Source organism: Leucoraja erinacea, chromosome 5 (genome assembly GCF_028641065.1).
Source record: "Leucoraja erinacea ecotype New England chromosome 5, Leri_hhj_1, whole genome shotgun sequence".
Lineage (NCBI taxonomy): Eukaryota > Metazoa > Chordata > Chondrichthyes > Rajiformes > Rajidae > Leucoraja > Leucoraja erinaceus.
The window spans coordinates 84,566,807-84,587,502 of NC_073381.1; the positions used below are offsets into that span (position 1 = coordinate 84,566,807).

General features: G+C 43.2%; 1 protein-coding gene across 4 annotated transcripts in view; it reads left to right on the plus strand.

Annotated features, from left to right (window-relative positions):
* Positions 1-20,696, plus strand: part of LOC129697502 (cullin-9) — a 143,391-nt gene that overhangs the window by 118,096 nt on the left and 4,599 nt on the right. For all 4 annotated transcript variants that reach the window (XM_055636136.1, XM_055636135.1, XM_055636137.1 and 1 more), the window contains exons 35-39: positions 3,480-3,554; positions 5,466-5,576; positions 7,716-7,833; positions 11,019-11,152; positions 12,669-12,766. In XM_055636136.1, coding sequence (XP_055492111.1) covers positions 3,480-3,554; positions 5,466-5,576; positions 7,716-7,833; positions 11,019-11,152; positions 12,669-12,766 — 536 coding nt within the window. The remainder of the gene's footprint in view (positions 1-3,479; positions 3,555-5,465; positions 5,577-7,715; positions 7,834-11,018; positions 11,153-12,668; positions 12,767-20,696) is intronic.

A 20,696-nucleotide genomic window follows, 5' to 3' on the forward strand; every position in this document is an offset into this window, starting at 1 on the left:
CCGTGCTGTAATTGTTTTTTTGTTTTTTTTTAAATATTTTTATTAGAAGTAGACATATTATAAAGTAACATATTATAGTAAGAAGACTTTTCATATACATCAGTCATACATTATTAAAATTTTCAATTATCAATTACTTGTGCTTCTAGTGTTTTTATTTTTTTTATAGAAAAAGAGAGAAAGAGAGGGTACAAAGTTACAATAATTTTTTTTAAAAAAAAACAGAAAAACAAAGGAGGTGGAATGGATTACCTGTAATACGTCAATGGAGATAGGTTCGTAGATTATAAAGTATAGCTTTTCATCTGATCCTGAGTTCAAGTTTCAGTTGGGTCCTCGTACTGTGCCAATCTATCCCTTCAGATAGTTAATGAATGGAGCCCAGATTTTATCGAAAAGGTCTTGTTTGTCCATTAAGACAAGTCTAATTCTTTCTAAGTATAGGGTCTCCGACATTTCCGTAATCCACATTTTAATTGTGGGGGTTGTAGGGCTTTTCCAAAATTTTAATATTAATTTTTTCCCGATTATTATACTGTAGTCGAGGAAATTTCTTTGGTTTGTTGTGAGTGTTAAACTTTGTTCTGATATTCCAAGTAGTTTTGTATTAATAACTTCTGAAGTTATTTCAAAAATATCAGTCCAGAAATGTTTAAGTTTTATACAGTTTGCAAATGTATGTGTTAAATTAGCCTCTAGATGTAGACATTTATCACAAATAGGAGAGATTTGTGGGAAGATTCTATTTAGTTTTATTTTAGAGTAGTGTAGTCTATGTAAGACCTTGAATTGTATTAAAGTATGTCTGGCATTTAATGAACATTGATGTATTTGTTGTAAACTTTCGTCCCACATATCTTTCGTTATAGGGTGACCTATTTCATTTTCCCATTTGTATCTATATGGTTCGGACGGTGGTACCTCGTTGTTTAGTAGGGTGTTATAAATATAAGCTATTAGTTTTTCAGTATTAGGATGCTTGTTCAAACATTCATCAAGAATTTCTGATTCCCTACTCCTTTAGACTTGTGTATTAGATTTAACATAATCTCTAATTCGTAGATATCTGAAGAAATTATTTGAGTGCAGTCCATAATTCTGTTGTAACTCTTGAAATGAAAGAAAAGTGCCTTTCCCATAAAGATGTCCTATATTTTTGATTCCATAATTTTTCCATTGCGTGAAACCTTTGTCCATAAAGGATGATTTGAATAAAGGATTATTTACAATGGGAAGGCATAGTGATATATTATTCAATTTTAAATCTTTTTTTATTTGTTTCCAAATTCGTATTCCACTATGTATTATGGGGTTTTCTTTATAGGTTTGTTTTGTGGGGGCAAATATGATCGGTCCAATTTCAAAAGGTAGACAGTCTTCCTTTTCCATCATTAACCAATCTGGTTGTTGATCCATTTCTTCCAGCCAGAAATTCATGTTTTTAATATGGACTGCCCAAAAATAAAATAAGAAATTTGGCAGATGGCCTGTTTCCGTGCTGTAATTGTTATATGGTTATATGGTTAATTGGGTGTGGACTTCCAGCTAGTTAGTCATTCCCTGCTGAGCCCAAAACCCAGAGTAACTGAGATCACTGCAGATCTGTTGCATGGCGCCAGAAACTCTGGTTCGATCCTGACCTCTGGTGTTGTCTTTGTGGAGTTTGCACGTTCTCCCTTTGCGTGGATTTCGTCCAGATGTTCTGGTTTTGTCCCATATCCCAAAGACATGTAAATTGTAGATTAATTGGCTTCTGTAAATTGCCCTGAGTTTGTAGGGAGTGGATGAGAAAGTGAGATAACATAGAACTAGGGTGCACAGGTGAATGGTGGTCATTGTGGAGTTTGGTGAACCTAAGAAAGACACAAAAAGCTGAAGTAACTCAGCGGGACAGGCAAGGCAGCATCTCTGGAGAGAAGGAATGGGTGATGTTTCAGGTTGAGACTCTTTTTCAGACTGGTTAGGGATAAGGGAAACTAAGATATAGACAGTGATGTGGAGAGATAAAGAACAATGAGTGAAAGATATGCAAAAAAGTTATGATGATAAAGGAAACAGGTCATTGTTAGCTGTTGGTAGGTGAAAATGATAAGCTAGTGTGACTTGGGTGGGGGAGGGATAGAGAGAGAAGGAATGCTGGGGCTACCTGAAGTGAGAGAAATCAATATTCATACCACTGGGCTGTAAGCTGCCCAAGCGAAATATGAGATGCTGTTCCTCCAATTTCCGTTTAGCCTCTCTCTGACAATGGAGGAGACCTAGGACAGAAAGGTCTGTGGGAATGGGAAGGAGAATTAAAGTGTCCGGCAACCGGGAGATCAGGTAGGTTCAGACGAGCTGAGCGAAGGTGTTCTGTGAAACGATCGTCCAGTCTGTGTTTGGTCTACTTGATGTATAAGAGTCCACATCTTGAACAAAGGATACAGTAGATGAGGTTGGAGGAGGCGCAAGTGAACCTCTGCCTAACCTGAAAGTACTGTTGGGGTCCCTGGACATAGTCGAGGTAGGAGATTTAGTGACAGGTGTTGCATCTTCTGCGGTTGCAGGGGAAGGTACCTGGGGAGGTGGTGGTTTGAGTGGGAAGGGATGAGTTGGGCCTGTTTCCATGTTGTATCTTTCAATCAATTTCAATTTAATCTCCAACTGCAATCTGACCTTGTCTTGGCGGCTGAATACAGACCTTGCAAACAAGCCACCAAGAAAAGTTTGTAGAGATAACTGGATAGACTCACTGGATAGGCTTTAGCAGTAGCACAGTGTGCTGTGCCACTATCATGGTAAATTTGAAACACAAATCTTTTTGACTGGCAAATTCCAGCTCATTTGGTGCTCCAGACCTCACGGATCTTGTTCTCTGCAGCTGCTTTCCATTTTTCATGAGAGCCAGCAGGAGAATGCACATTATCGATCTTTTCCAATCTTATTTTCATTGAGAAGCATGGTACCCACTATCACAGCCATTACCGAAGGCTGACGAGCTAGAAATGGAAGCAGAGGTGGCACGGTGCCATTCCGTGCCAAAGACCCAGGATCGATCCTGACTACAGTTCTGTCTGTACGGAGTTTGTACATTTTCCCTGTGACTGCTTGGGTTTTCTTCGCATGCTCCGTTTTTCTCTCATCTCCAAAGACGTGCAGGTTTGTAGGTTAATTTGCTTCTGTATTCGCTTTATCTCTGACGTCTAAAGGTAAGCACTGAGTGAGCAGGTTGCAATCTGCTAATAGTAAAACATAGGAATGGGGATCTCTGTGTAACAGGATTAGTTTACTTTACTTTAAGTTTTACTTTCGAGATACAGCGCAGAAAAAGGCCCTTCGGTCCACCTAGTCTTTGCCGACTAGTGATCTCTGTACACTGGCACTATCCTACAGACTAGGGACAATTTACAATTTTAACTGAAGACAAATTCCGATTTGTTACGATTATATACTGTGGTCCTTTCCTGAAAGCTTGATGCAAAATATTTATATTTCCTCAGGTCAGTAAAGCAGCAAGGCAAGAGAAGCGATTTCACGATTATAACGAGAGATGCTCCTTTCACCACCAAGCACGGGTGAGTGTGCACCAATGCTGAGATAATATGTGACAAACTATATCCTTGAGAAGTTGGCAAGTGAACAGAAGGAACAATGCTCCGGTGTTTCGGGGCTTTTACAGAATCCACCTGCACACTTCTGGCCATCAAACTTCAGGAAGTAGTCTGTAATTTCCACCACCATCAAGTGCATCTTCTTCCCTCCTCTCCCCTTTCAGCATTCCCAAGGGACCAATCCCTCTGTGATTCCCCGGTTCATTTTTCCATTTTCTTTCTCACTTTCCCATGTGGCTATTGGACATGCAGTAAATGTCTTTTTGCCTCTTTTCCACTACACCATCAAGGGATCCAAACAGTCTTTCTTGGTGAGGCAGTAGTTCACTGGCACTTCTTCCAATTTAATTTATTGCATTTGGGGCTTACAATGCCTGCTCTACATTGGAGAAACAAAACATGGATGGAGGACTGGGGGAGGTGGAGGAAGGACCTCCAGGCAGATAAGAAGCACCAGGGCATCATGTGGCTCAAGACCCTGGAGGCCTGGCTTCAATGCCACAAAACAAAACAGCATTCCCCAATCCAACGGCCAGAGACAACTTCACCTGTGGAAGCTGTGGGAGGGACAGGTTGTCAAGCATAGGCTTAGTCAGCCACAGCAGGCAATGCAACTACAAATGAAACATTCCTGTCTCCAATCAGGACAACGTCAAAGCCACACCATCATCTCTCACAGATGGATGGATGCCAGCTACCACTACTCCTGCCTCTGCTGCCAGGGTGGGTAGTGATTGGCTGGGTAGAGGTATGGTTGTTAGGTTAATCAGTTCCAGGGAACCTAATCCTGTTCTTTAGTGCAGAAAGACATACCTGACAGGTGAGTATCTGTTAGTTTATATCTGAAGGTATACAGGTCAAATTCCTATTTTGTGGAATGTGTATTACGGTAATTTACTGTACTTCTAATTTAAAAAAAAAATAAATAAAATAAAATCTTATTCTGCCTGTCCATCCATATTGAGAAATCCACAGGAGTTATATAGTCATACAGCACAAAAACATGCCCTTTGGCCCAACTCTTCCATGGTGACCAAGATGTCCCATGTAATTTGCCGGCATTTGGTCCATATCCCACCAGAACTTTCCTATCCATGTACATCCAGGTGTCTTTTAAATGGTGTTAAAATTACCTGTTTCAACTACCTCCTCTGGCCGCTTGTTCCATATATTCATCACCAGAGTGAAAAGGTTTCCCTTCAGATTCCTAGTAAATCTTGCCTATCGCAGTTTGATGCTATGTACTCCAATTCTTGATTTTCCCTACCCTGGGTAAAAGACTCTGCGCATTCACCCAATTTATTACTTTCACGATTTTATACACCTCTATAAGATCACCCGTCAGCCTCCTGTGCTCCAGGTCCTAGCCTGCCCAACCTTTCCCTATATCTCAGCCTCTTGAGACCAGGCAACATCCTTGTAAATCTTCTCTGCACTATTTCTAGCTTAATCACATCGATCCAGGATGACAAAAACTGAATACAGTGCTCCAAATGCAGCCCACCAACATCTTGTACACTGCAACATAATCTTCTAAATTCTATACTCAATGCACCTATTGATGAAGGCCAGTGTACCAAAAGCCTTCTTTATCGCCTTAACTACCTGCGACGCCACTTTCAGGGAACAATGTAGCTGTACTCCTAGATCCCACTGCTGTCCCACATTCTCCAGGGCTCATCCATTCACTGTGAAGGTCCTGCCCTCGTTTCACTTCCCAAAATACAATGTCTCACACTTGCCTGCATTAAACTCCATTAGCTATTTCTCAGTTCACTTGCTCAGCTAATCAAGATCTGTAATTATTGATACCCATTAATTGGAAATTTTGTGGATAAATAATAATTTCAAAATAATATTTATTTGTTGTTCTAGGACTTTGCCAACAATTTGGAAGCGAAAGTCTCTGCAGTTATTGAAGCGTTACAAATGAAATCATTGACATTTGTTATCGATGCATGTAAGATGCTTGCTCAGGCAAGGAAGGTGAGAGCAAGGGTCATCTCTCTTTACTATTCTCTTCATTCCATCTTAGCTGCGAGAGTCAATGTGGCCATGGATTACCTGACACTGTATCCCAACCCAGTATTGGTCCCAGATATTATACTCCAAACCCTACTCCAGTCCCAAAGACTACCTTAAACCCAGGACACGACCCCAACACTGTTCCCCAAACCATTATCTGGACGCTGACACTGTACCCCAACCCAGACTGGTTCTGTGCTCTTTATATCCCCGTGGGATTGGTCTCCGCACTACATCTCGCCCATAGTTAGTTGAGAAACTGCCATAACCAGGACTAGTACTAGACATTATATCACCAAGGCATGTTCCTTGATGCAATAAACGAAAGGCTGCAAGGAAAAGCCTGGGAACCACAGACCAGTGAGCTTAACATCAGTGGTGGGAAAGTTTGTTGGAGGAGATACTGAGAGACAGGATCTACATCCATTTGGAAAGATGAGAACTGATTAGGGATAGTCAGCATGGCTTTGTGCCTCACTAATATGATCACTTTTTTTGAAGAGGTGACCAAAAAGATTGATGTAATCACTGTGGTAATCTACTATTGTCTACATGGACTTCAACAAGGCCTTTTCCAACTTACTGTATGGCAGGTTGATCTGGAAGGTTAACATGGGATCCAGGGCAATCTCGACATTTGGACACAAAGTTGGCTTGAAGGTAGAAGACAGAAGATGGCGATAGAGGGTTGTATTACTGGCCGGAGGCCTGTGGCCTGTACAGTGGGATACTAATCAGATTGGTAAATGGGCTGAAGAATAGCAAATGGTGTTCATTTAAATGAGTGTAAGGTTGTTGCATTTTGGAAAGTTAAACGAGGGTAGGACTTCCTCAGTGAATGATAGGGCCCAGGACAGTGTTGTAGATGAGAGGGACTTATGTATACGTATATAGTTTGCTGAAAGTGGTGTCACAGGTCGACAAGAGTGATTATAAGGAGAGGCTGGACAGGCTAGGGCATCATTCCCTTGAATATAGAAGGTTTTTAAAGTCACAAGAGGAATAGATAAGGTAAATAGCCATAATCTTTTCCCTAGGGTAGGTTTAAGGTGAGAGGGGAAAAAAATAGAAGAATTTGCAGTTCTCCTTTGCCATTAGCAGCTGGTGTCAGGTTGGTAGTTAATTTTAACTCTGGAGTTGATAAGAGATTTTGTAACCAAGGGTATGAAGTAATACTGGACAAGTAGTGGCAAATGAAGCTAGATCACATATTAGCTACTATTTCACTTAATGGTGTAATGCCAGAACTAAAGATCTGGTCTCATCTATTCCTATGTCCTTGTACATATTTGGATTACTTATCACAGATAATTAAAACGCCAAGTGCTTCCATATTTTTCCACTTCGGGCAATTAATTCTATTTTCTTTACAAATTACTCCAAAAAGCAATGTGTTTTGTTTTTTTAAAGAAAGTTGTAAGTAAACAATATAATGCGGACTCACTTCTGCTTGTTCTGAGAACGTAGTAACAGACACCTTGAATAATCTTGCCTGCTTCAACACCTGATGAGGTGCAGGAGAGAATAGCTCCAAAAACACCTATTCAGCTCCAGAAACACCTACTTCTCTTGAAGCCACAATGTGTTCAATATCATTCAGCAAACTATCCTTTACGATATTGACCAGTGATTGCGCTAGTTAAATGCTGTCCATGCCATTTTCAAAAATGTTCGATGTTAACAATTTAATGCCAATAATTGCCAGAGGAAGTGGTTGGCTAAAGGGCATTTGGACAGGGACATGGATAAGAAAGGTTTAGAGATACATGGATCAAATACAGCAAATGGTACACAGTTTAGATGGGTAAATTGATTGGCATTGGCGAATTGAAGTTCCTGTTTCTGCATAACTCCAATATCCTGGATCTGGGTCCATCGCCAATCTCTGGCCAGGGCTAGGACCAGATGCACGAGACCACTTCCCAGGCATTGACTGCTGTGTTTTTGCTGCGCATTATTCCTGCACTTCCATAGTGGAAGGGTTGTGGAAAGGAGCCCTGTTGTGCAGCCACCAGTTGTGAAGGTAAATGTTGTTTTAAGACTGGAATTGTGCTTTTTTTTAGCTGTCAGCTCAACATTGATTGTGTCTGGTTTTATCAGGTATTGGCCTATTCTTGTGTGTACAGTTACTATAATCAGGACGCAGAGAAGATGGATATAATGGAGCAGCAGACAGAGAATTTGGAGTTGCACACAAATGCCCTGCAGATCCTGCTTGGTGAGTCCCAATTCAGCCCTGCAGTTTACAAGTTTTGGTAAAACTTACAAAGAAAGAAAAGGCATTTCGATAAAAATGTCTAATCTCTGAAAATATCTCCTTTTAAAATGAACTTTTTTTCGCTCAGGGTAGAAATGTTAAAGATGAGAGGGTTAAAGTTTAAAGGAAATGTGTGGGACAGGTGTTTTGGTACACAAATGGTAGTGGATGCCTGGAATGCGCTGTCAGGGGTTCTGATGGAGGCAGATGCACACAGATATTGTGGGCCGATGGGGCTGTTTCTATGATATACTGTTCTGTGTTCTGTGAAAACATGTACATTTGTCGGGAGCTAGATCAGAGACTAAAAATAGATCATCTTAAAATTTAGTCTTGACCAAATAAAAGGTTCATGCTTCCAAATTGTGAACACCCCGTGTCATAGAATCAGAGGTATACAGCATGGAAACAGGCCCTTCAGTCCAACTTGTCCATCCCCACCAAGTTCCCCACCTGAACTAATCCAATTTGCCTGTGCTTGCCCCATATCCCTCTAAACCGTTCTGATCCATGTACCTGCCCAAATATCTTTTAAATATTGAAATCATAACCTTCCCTACCAATCCTCTGGCACCTTTTGTCACATATCCACCACCCTCTGCGTGGAAGATCTTACCTCTAAACTCCCCTTCAAATCTAATTTTAGACCCCTCCACCTCACGAAAAAGACTGTGGCTATTTAGCTTATCAATGACCCTTATGATTTTATAATTCTATAAAGTTACCCCTCATCACCGAGCCTGCCCCCAGGTGAAAGCAACACAAGATACAAGATACATTTAATTGTCATTTGGACCCCTTGAGGTCCAAACGAAATGCCGTTTCTGCAGCCATACATTACAAACAAATAGACCCAAGACACAACATAATTAACATGAACATCCATCACATTGCTGTGATGGAAGGCCAAAAAAACTTATCTCTCCACTGCACTCTCCCCCCCCCTCGATGTCAGAGTCAAAGTCAAAGCCCCCGGCTGGCGATGGCGATTATCCCGCGGCCATTAAAGCCACGCCGGGTGGTGCGAGGTCGCACACCGGGTTCTTGATGTTAGAGCCCCCGGCGGGCGCTCGCAGAGTCCCGCGGCCATTCCAAGCCGTGCGGGGCGGTGCTGTCAAGCCCCGCTCCAGGAGCTCTTCAACCCCGCAACTCGGGCGGGGGAAGTCGCCGTTGCGAGAGCCCTGAAAAGCGGTCTCCCTCCAGGGACCCGCGGGCTCCCGGTGCCGCCGTCCACAGAGCTGCCGTTGAAGCCTCCGACTCTCCGGTCGGGCCGCAGCAGCAGCAGCAGCAGCGCTCCTCCACCGCTCCACCCGCTCCGGACTCGGCCAGCCCCGCGACGGCGACGGTGAGTCGTCAGCACCAGAGTCCCCGGTCTCTTCCTGTTGGAGGCCGCTCCTCGTTGCAGCCCCAACGATAACGGAAACCCGACGAGAAAAGGTCGGGTCTCCCGTGCAGGGAGAGATTTAAAAAGTTTCCCCCCCCCCCCCCCCCTCCACCCCCCCCCCCCCCCCCACACACACCCCAACAAAAAAAAACAAAAACTACATAAAAACATAGACAAAAAAAAATAATAAAACGCGGACAGACTGCAGAGGCCGCTGCTGACGAGAGTCGCGCCGCCCACCGGATAAGCCCCACCTCAAATTAAGTATTTCCTTCTAATGAACCCCTCCAGGCTCAGAAACATCCTTATGTCTTTTCTGCACCTTTTCTAACTTAATGACATCTAGCAGGTCTCGCCTACATCTTGTACAGTTGTAACATGACATCAAGAGTCAATTTAATTGTCATTTGGACCCCTGGAGGTCCAAACGAAATGCCGTTTCTGCAGCCATACATTACACACAAATAGACCCCAGACACAACATAATTACATTTAACATAAACATCCATCACATAGCTGTGATGGAAGGCCAAATAAACTTATCTCTCCACTGCACTCTCTACCCCCCGATGTCAGAGTCAAAGTCTTAGCCCCCGGCTGGCGATGGCGATTGTCCCGCGGCCATTGAAGCCACGCCGGGTGGTGCGAGGTCGCACACCGGGTCTTGGTGTTAGAGCCCCCGGTGTGCACTCGCAAAGTCCGCGGCCATTCCAGCCGCGCGGGGCAGTGATGTAGGCCCCGCTCCAGGAGCTCTTCGACCCCGCAACTCGGGCGGGAGAAGTCGCCGTTGCAGGAGCCCTGAGAAGCGGTCTCCCTCCAGGGAGCCGTGGGCTCCCGGTGCCGTCGTCCACAGACCCGCAGCAGCAGCCTCCGACTCTCCGGTAGCAGCAGCAGCAGCAGCAGCAGCGCTCCTCCGCCGCTCCACCCGCTCCGGACTTGGCCAGCTCCGCGACGGCAACGGTGAGTCGACACCTGAGTCCCCGGCTTCTTCCTGTTGGAGGCCGCTCCTCGTTGCGGCCTCAACGACACCTGAGACCCGACGAGAAAAGGTCGGGTCTCCAGTGCAGGGAGAGGAAAAGATTCAAAAAGTCCCCCCCCCCCCCCCCCCCACCCCCCCCCCCCCCCCCCCCACACACACACACCCCAACATAAAATAACAAAAACTACATAAAACACAGACAAAAAAAATAATAAAAACGCGGACAGGCTGCAGAGGCCGCTGCTGGCCAGAGCCGCGCCGCCTACTGGATGACATGCCAACTCTTGTACTCAATGCCCAGACTGCTGAAGGCAAGTGTATCCAATGCTGCCTTCACCACCCTGCCTACCTCTATCGCCACTATCAGGGAACTATGTATTAGTACTCCGAGGTATGTCTGTGCGACAGTACTCTTCAGGGCCCTGTTATTACTGTACAAGTCCTGCCTTAGTTTAACGTGCCAAAATGTTACATTCTCCTGACTGTGCCATACAACCCGAGGGTTTCACAATTCACTGCATGGACAGCATGGAATTATCGGGCAAGGCAAGTGGCAGAGAGGTCTGAGACCCATTCCCCTGTGAAGTCAAATCCAAGGCACTCAAGTCAGGTGACCCTGAAATCTAGGTACAACCGTTTCAGAGCCTAGGGATGCACAGAGTCAATTCCAGAGTAAGTTAGAGTCCCAGACAAACCACATAGCCAACTTTTGATTGTGTTAAGTCGTGTTGTAATCATGTGAAGGTCTGGTATCTATCTGAAGCATCACTTTGTCTTTCTCAGAGGAAACCCTGTTGCAGTGCACGGACCTGGCTTCTTGCATTCGCCTTCTCAAACCACAACACTTGAACACTGGATTGGAGTTGATTCGCAGGATACAAGAAAGACTGCTTGCTATCCTCCAGCACTCAACACAGGTAATCCAAACAGACTGAGATGTTCAGTTGTGTGATCTCAATTTGAAAGTTTTCCTTTGATGTCTTCCCAAGTCAGGCAGGAAGATTTAGCAGATGCACTTGCTCCAGAAGCAATACTGCACTTAACCAATTGAAATTATACAGAAGAGCTAACCCTTCCTTAGAAAGAGTTCTAAGAACTCTTAGAACTTAAAACAAAGTTATATGATGAGAGCTGTTTGGGAGAGAAAGTCCAAAGGAATGTAAAAACTGTGAAACGGAGCTGTGGGAAATGTCATGCAGATCAGGTCATGCTAATTGGAGAGGGAAATACAGAAATGACTGACCTTCAGAAAAGCTGACCAATCCGATGAAAACAGAAAAAGCATGTTACCTGAAGTTTGTGAATTAAGTACCGTGCCCAAATGAAAGATTAAATGAACCTAATTATAACAGTGCAAGAGGCTACAAAAAGAGAGTGGATGGAGAATCATGCGGATGCTGGGACCTTAAGCAAAGCCAACGTGCTGGAGAAACTCAGTGGGACAGGCAGCATCTGTGGAGGGAAATGGACAGATGACATTTTGGGTTGGAACCCTTCCTCAGACTGATGGAGGGGAAAGCAGGAAAAGAGGGGCGGGGCAAAGACTGGCAATTGATTGGTGGATACAGAATGATATGTTGGATGCGGAGGCTGGTGGGGTGAAAGGTGAGGACTAGGGGAACTCTATACTTGTTCCAGAGAAGGGGGGGGGGGGGTCAGAGCAGAACTATGTGAAACAGAAGAATGTTCAAATGGGCATCTTGGTCAGCATGGAAGAGAGGGCCGAAGGGCCTGTTTCCATGGTATACGACTCTGGTTCGAGGTAGATCTTCCGACTTTGTGGAAACCGATGGAAGAAATTTACGGAAGCCCTTGCAGAGATATTCACCTGCATCTTTAGTTGCAGGCAAAGTTCAGGATGTTATAGTGTTATTCAAAAAAAGTGAACAAGAACAAGCCAGGGAACTACGGATCGGTAGTTTGGCTTGGAGGAAGGAATCCAAGGATAGTTATGGAGAGTTGTTTTCTGATGGGTCAAGGGGCCTGCTTCTGTGGTGTAATTGAATCAGTACTTCCCCTGGAAGGACTGTTTGGATCCGTGGATGGCGGGAAGGGAAGAGGTGAAAGAGCTAGTATTGCATTTCTGTCAGTCAATGGGAAAATTGCGTATTTTGGCCTGCTTTTGCATTAGTTGTATATACCCTGGAAACTGAAATTGAAACGATTGATAGGTAAATGTGGGAACTGGATGGGATCACTCAATTAACCCAAAGCTTAATACTGGTGGAAATTTGACAGGGCACCAGATGGTATATTGTCTGGCATATTGGACTAGGTGCCCCATATTCACAAGCTGCTCCAGTGGAGATATTTACATCTTGATTAGAGATAATTGGGTGCATCAGAGTTTGGACATTTGCATTGTATGGCTCAAGGTCTAGGTATTTGAAAACAATAATCATGTTATTATGGAAATATAATTTGCTATTTCAGGATTTCCGAGTGGGGTTTCAGCCAAAACAAGGAGTCGATCAGAATGAAGTCCAAGCCAGAGACCATTCAAACACTGCACCATCTGATTGCATCAAAGAGTAAGTCCAAGAGCATCCTGGCATAATGCAATGCAAGGTTGACATCATGGGCCATGGGCATATACTGGGAAAGAGTCCAATGTTTAACAGAGCAGACATAGAAGTAGATCCTGGAAGAGTTGGAAGGAAATATCACCTAACTAGAGGCTGTGGTTACCAAGTATTTGAAGTATTGGACTACTCTAGTGGCCTGGTCAGGATCTCGGACTTGTGTTCAAATGTCACCACTGCAACTGGGGAATTTTAAGTCCACTGAATTAAGTAACCTGGAATTCAAAGGTTTGTGTTAGTAATGATGTCCATGAAATAACTGGACTAATTTACTTCATGAATGGGCACATTGGACAAGTGACCTGCCCTTGTCTAGTTGAACCTAACTATGACCACCCCCCCCCCCCCCCCCCCCCCCCCCCCATCCCCATCCCCCTGAGGTGATGAAACAAGCTGTCCAGTTCCAGCAAAACCACTGAAACTTGAGAATAAAAGCAGGCTGGACAGGTAAGAATTGGCTTAGCCATTGACTTCAGAGATACCAGCAAAACATCTAGGTCCATTGATTTTGAAAAATCTTCCTTATAAATAAATGGAGACTGGTGCCTAACTAGGGAGAGTTATTTGCACAGACCAGGCAAACAACCGCCTGGCATACTTATGTTCACACGACCAGTCTCAGCACGTGTCACCAGCAGCAGGACACAATGCCAGTGGAAACTTGACATGGTGGCTAAGATACTAGACCAAGATTGGTTATTGATCTGGAGACATGAGTTCAAATCCTATCATGGCAGTCAGAGAATTTGTTCAAGCAGAAAAATAAAAGTCAAATACGTAGTCTGTGTCAGCCATGGCTGTTACTTCCCAGAAGGGCATTCTGCAGTTGGCTGAATACTGGCTTCTGTGAAGGTGGGATCTTGAGAGGAAGGCAAGATGAGTCTCCTGCTCGGAACTTCTTGCTAGTCATGGTTGCCAATACTTGTTAATAGCACTTATATTTGCCATCATTGAGGATGGGGATGCTCTTGGAGTCCCCTCCTGCGATAATTGTTTAATTTCTACCACTGGCAGGGTGGTAAATGGTAGGATTTAATTCCAGTTATGCTAATGCAAAAGGCCTGAGGTAAGGTGGATGAACTGAGCGCGTAGATTACTTTGTGCACCTGGGACATTATAGCCATTACGGAAACCAGGCTAAGAGGGACAGGACTGGCAGCTTAATTACAGGTGCTACAGGAGAGATAGAAGTGGGGGTAAAAGAGGCGGCAAAATTAATTTATTGAGCGCATCGTTGAGTGGTCCAAAATGACATTACTGAAGCACCGTCCAATGAGGCGATTTGGGTGGACCAGAGAAATAAAAAGATAATCACTTTGATATTGTACTGTAGGCCTCCAAATAGTTAACGGGATTAAGATGGCCAAAAATCACAGCCGTTCTAAAATCAATATGCAGTGCAAACAGGAAGTGTTCAAGAATTGAGTTTTAATTATATACTGTAAATGTTTTGAGGATAGTCCTTATTACTGTTAAGAAAGTGCTTGGTGTCCTAAGACATTTGAAGATAGGTAAATCTCCTGGGCCAGAACAGATATATCCAAGGACACTGTGGGAAGCTAGATAATAGATTAGACATGGGTGAGGTGCTGGCTGACTGGAGGATGGCTAATGTTGTGCCCTATCTAGGATGGTCTGTAAAGAAAAATGTGTAAACTAGAGACCAGTAAGCCTAACATCTGTGGTAGGAAAGTTACTGAAGAAGATTGATTAGGGATAGTTACTGAAGAAGGGGTTGATTAGGGATAGTCAGCATTGTTTGTGTGTGGAAGATCATGCCTCACAAATGTGAGTTTTTTGCAGATAACAAATGCGATTGATTAGGGAGAACAAGGATAGACAGAGTAATCGAGAAATGATATTGCAGACATGGAAAGATAAGTTATCGAGGTGATTCTTAGACTGAATTGGAATGGAAAGAACCAAGGAAACTTTCAGATGGGTGGATAATACTGGAGAGATATTGGAGGAGGGAAGTGTGGTGAGCAGGGTTGAAAAACAAAGTGAAAACTGTTCATAAGATTGACACTTGCATGAGTGTGAAATTGCTTTGAGTCTAAGAACCAAGTTATAACCCAGATTAACATTTTTAGATGGGGTCAGTACCATCCATGTAATGAAAGCTAGGTGCATCTCCAATCCAAACTAAACTGGCAGAATACACATCCGGTGTTGGTGCTTTAATTAAGTTACGTTTCCACATTCACATGTGATGCAAAATTCAAGATAAGTCAAGTCAAAAGTTAATTGTCATATGTTTAATTGTCATATGCACCAGGAACATAATGAATTTCTTACTTGCTGCAGCTTTACAGGTACATTAACGCAACAGCGTAACACATAAATATGCAATAATCACTATCACAATAGATTATCAGTAATATTAGGTAAACATACCATAAGAGTGCAAGGTACCATGTTTGCAGGTTAAGACAGTGAAATGCAAGTACAACAGGTGATGCAGAGAGAAAAATAATCAGTAGAGAAACCACTGATTAAAAAAAGTGCATGGGCTGCAGTGACTGAAATCGCTATAAAAATATGGAGGGGACGGGGGACAGGGGCGAAACAATTTCTTGGTGGCCGTGCGCGCATGCGCTCACTCGCACACACACGCGAGGCTTTGGAGGCCTTACCCGTGGGCCCTGTGAACGGTAATTTCAGCTCAATCCAGCGCTAAATGCAGCTCAACTCTGTTTGTCTCGCCGGATTAACCTACAGTCCTGCCTGGACTGACGGAATACCAGTCCGGAACCGTGGAGCTAGCGCTGCTTCTCCGCACTGGCTGTAAGCCTGGGCCAAATTTCCCGTAAGTCCAGGCAGGGCTGTAGGTTAACCTGGCGGGAGAGGCAGAGTTGAGTTGGGTTTAGCGTTGCTCCTCCCCGCTGGCTGTGGGCCTTGGGCTACCGCGCCCGTCTGACTCCCGACCTCTCTGGCCACCCCCGCGCATGGATGGGGGTGGGCCCTCGGGTGGGGACGGGGGTGGTCCGGTGGCAGTTCCGCAGCGATTGCAGCGCCGGAGAGCCAGCTGGGATCGATCCTGGTTGCGGATGAGACACAGGACTGTGTCCAGGGCTGCCGTTGTGACCCTATGACCTGGGCACGTCTCCCTGCTCCAATCACCGCACTCTATCCTCAGTCCCACATCCCTACTTCCGCCTCTGACCGACACCTCCCTCCTCCAATCATCGCACTGAATCATCATGTCCTGTCCCCATTGCCTGCTGACTGATGTCTCTTTCGTCCAATCGGCACCCTCGATCAACAGTCCCACCTTAGGTCAATGATTAAGTCCTTTGTTTTGCTGACATTGACAGAGAAATTGTCATATTAACAGTGTTACTCAGCTCTCTATTCCTTTCCTGTACCTGTCTCATCATTGTTTGAAATCTGGCACACTATGTAGCAATGTTACAAAATTTTGAGATTAAAAAAATCAAGTCTGCAATTTATCCCATCAGATAAAGCATAAAAATAAGTTTAATTTGACACCTAATTCACTTTCATATCTCAAGTAATAAAAAGGTTATGGCCATTTTCATACTCGGAAATTAGCATCTTGTTCCCTATTGATTTTCTATGGACATAACAAAAAAGCTGTGATCATGGACAGTTAAAAGCCCATAACCTTCTTAAAAATTAAGAGAACTGAATGAAATTTTCAGTTATCATAGACTGAAGCATTCTGAAACAAATATAAAATAATCTTACTTGGATGACCTGAAATTAAAACATATAATTAGTTAGTTACCCAATTGTAGCTAATTTCAAACTTCAATTACTAGATCTATACATCTATCCATTTCTTAATAAATGATTAACATTTTAAATAGCCTAAGTGTCCAAATAATATTCACAAATAATTCACAATAAAACATGATTTTTAATTCTCATTTACATCAATTTATAGGCCAAATGGAAGGAATTTAGTGTTCAATTGCTGTAAATTAAAGTCCATTTTAAATCGGCTTTCTAGTGGGTTCCTGTGAATGCGCTGGTTTTGAACGTTCACATTGCGCTGGATTTGTGCCCTCAAATGCCCAGAAAAATACTGCGGGATATAAAGAGCCCAAAATGAACTACTCGCTATAGAAAACTTTATATACAGGGTTCTTAAGAAGCCCCTTTTAATGTAAAAATAAGGTACATACCTTTAATTGTTTGCTTTATAAAACCCTGGGGCTGCGAGAGGTCGCGGGTTTAGAGAGTGATTTTTAAACTACTATAACTATTATACAAGGCCATAAAAACTAATAATACCTTTTGCGACGGGGTCTTTCAGCGATTTTCCGTTAATGATTTACTAGGCTGAACATTTTCGATTGCAACAGCCTAGTAAAAATCGCGTTTTAAACCCGCCCCCTCTAAACAGCGCCAAAATCGCGCACACGGCCTGGGGCAGATTCTCAACGACGATTCAGGTAGGTTTTGCAACATACCTACACTATGGTGGTGTTATCTGCAAACTTATAAATGGAGATAGAGCAGAATTTGTTGTGAATGTATAGTGAGTATCGCAAGAGACCGAGAACGCATCCTTGTGGAGCACCAATTATCATAGAGGATGTTTTGTGACCTATTCTGACTGATTATGGTCTATTGGTCAGGAAGTCATGTATCTGGTGGCAGAGGGTGAGGTGATGTGTTCTTGCTTGAATATGAAGATGAGTTTGGTTGGAATTATGGTTAGGCAGAGCAATAATAAATAGAAGTCTAACATAAGTGTTCCAATGGATTAAGGCTGTCTGAGAAGCTGGAGTTGAATGACCAACCTCTCAAAGCACTTCATGGCGGTAGGCTACCTTGATTTTCTTTGGCATTGGGATAATTGTCCTCTTCTTAAACCAGATGGGAATCTCAGAATGGAGTCGGGAAAGGTTAAAGATGTCCCCAAATATTCCTGCCATGTGGTCTGAGCAGGTTCTGAGGCCAGGCCCATGATCTTTACCTCGGCCAATTGCTTTCTGTGGGTTCACTCTTTGTATGGTTTGATTGTAGTCATAAATGGTATGATTTGCCTGAATAGCAGCAAAACAAGACTTTTCACAGTATTGCATTGCACCTGGCAGTAATAAATCAATACCAAATGACTTTATTTTGATATTTATCATCGAACATACAGTATAGCACAGGAACAGGCACTTCGGCACACTATTGCAAACATGACGTTAAGACCAACCTTTATCTGCCTAGACATAACACACAATCCACCATTCCTTGCATATCCATGTACATACAAAAGCCTCTTAAATGCCACTACCACCACCCCGTCAGCATGCTCCAGGCGCTCACCACCTTCTGTGTAAAAAAAACTTTCCCTGCACATCTGCTTTAAACTTTGCCCCTCTCTTAAAGCTATGCTCTCCAGTATTCCATATTTCCATCCTGGAAAATAGGTTCTGACTGTCTACCCTATCTATGCCTCATTTTTTATACTTCTATTAGGTCTCCACGCAACTTCCAGCGTTCCAGAGAGATTTATCCAAGGCTGTGTAACCTCTCACTATAGCTAATACCCTCTAATCCAGGCATCATTTTGGTAAACCTCCTCTGACCACTTTCCAAAGCCTCCACATGCTTCTTGTAATGGAGCGACCAGAACTGCACATAATACTCCAAATGCAGCCAATCCAAATCTCTTTAAAGCTGCATCATGTCTTCCTGGCTCATACTCAATACCCCAATCAATGTGCTTTTTTGTACTTGTGTTGCCAATTTCAGGGAGTTGTGGACTTGGACCCAAGATCCCTCTACCCCAATGCTTGCCATAAATTGTATATTTTCCCCTTACATGTGGCCTCCCAAACTGCAACACCTCACACTTGCCCGGGTTAAACTCTATCTGCCATTTCTCTGCCCACTTTTGTATCTTATCAGGAAGAAGATAGAAGAATAAAACAAGATATGAAGACATATAAAATAGAAAGGATGTTGGTAATTGAAAAAAAAAGCTAAACTTAGTTTATACCTCTGGGTAAAAAGCCTTGGGCTTTCCTCGCAAAGAGAACATTTAGTATAGAGCTCTAAGATTATGACTTTGCTTGACAGGAGAATATATGAAGAGATAAGAACTGGAAGCCACAATTATAGGATGCCCTGTAATAAATCTAACAGGGAATTTAAGTTGCTTGCAAAGGAAGGTGAGAATGTGGAACGCTGCCACATGAACTGACGCAAATACCATAGCAGCTCTTCAGAGGAACTTGAATATGTGGCTGCGGATAATTTGATAGGAATAGCTGAAATAGGATAGGAGTTGGTTTCTGTGGAGCCAAACAATGTAAGGAGCCTCGTGAAAGATGCCAAATCATACCCATTCCTAGGGAAATTCCATGCTGAGGTACAGTTCAACACAGCACAAGTTTAAGATTAGCACTTGGTTCCATGGATGTTGTGACCAATCCAATGTTAACTGGTACCATGAGATCATACTAAATGGAAGTTTTGCTCATTGGTCTTGATATTTGACTTTGTCAGATTTCAGAAGAAACTGTGTGCCGTCCTATGATTGATTGCATTTCAGAGATAGTTACTTGAAGCACTCAGTTGTCCAGATACTTCAGAAGTTTACTTGTGGAATCTTGAAGCACTTTAGGGACATTGATTTTCCATGTAAATGGCACATATGTAATTGCCATAATTTACAATGGCAAACAGCAATAATCTAAATTGGTTTCAGGATAGCAAGCTCCTATAAGTGCAGTAAATAGAAGTTCAAATTTTCTCCATCCTCCAAATGGAGGCGTTACTCAAGATGTCTCAATAAGTCAGAGTGGGATGGAGAATTAGAGGTAGGCATTACACCGTCTTAATCTCATGACTGGCAGAACAGGCTTAATAAGCTTGGGTAGCCTGTTCCTGTGATGGGGCCTACCCTGCTCAGATGGTTCACACTGATATAGTTGCCTTCAATCTTTGTAGCAGTCCATCACCATAGGTGAGTTCTGCCCCACCAGGACCGCAGGAGATGGGTAATGAAGGTGGACATCCAAGGAGTCACAAACCATGGAAATCGGAGGTAATCCTCAAGGTGCTGTACAAAGGCTTAATTAAAGGAATGGATGATTAGCCAAAAGGAGGGGAGATATTTCAGATGAAGAAAAGTTTGGCTAAGAAGTTTAGAGTGAGAGGCATTGTGGGTGGGAAACAACTATTCTGTAGATTCTAAAATGCAGGGAATTGGTAAGAAAGGAAGCCAAGTGGAGTAAATTAAGGGGAAGTAATCATGTTCAACAAACAATTATGAAGGTAAATAGTACGTTAGCCATTGTTGCAAGGGGACTGCCATACAGAACTGCTACAATTGTAGAGTTTTCCTCCGACCGCTAATGCAAAAGTGTATTTATCTAAAGCCAGATATACTTGCCTTGAAGTCGGTGGGAGATTCATTATGCATGAGAGTTACAAATTGAGTATTTAGGGATAGAATTGTGGGGCAGGAAGAGGATACTGAGACAGAAAATGTTCAGACAAATATTTGAGAAAAGATGCAAAGCCAGTCAAGCTCAGTTTGGTTTGCATGCTAGATTATAGCAGAAAGTTATGTTCCGCAGTGCATTGATTACTATGAAGACACAAGGAACTGCAGATACTGGAATCTTGTGTGCAACACAAAGTGCTGGAGGAACTCAGCAGGTCAGGCAGCATCAGTGGAAGGCATGGATTGGCGACATTTCATATTGAATACGACATTAGGCAGAAGCTCTGTCCTGTTAATGAAATCATTATAAATTGATAAACATTAAGGGCATTTGATTAAAAACTGAAGATTAGATCCATAGGCAAGATACTTATTAGATAGACCATTTATAAGTACCTTTCACAATCCCATGATGTCCCATTTATCATTTTGGAGGGAAAACGTTTTTTTTTTTAGAAA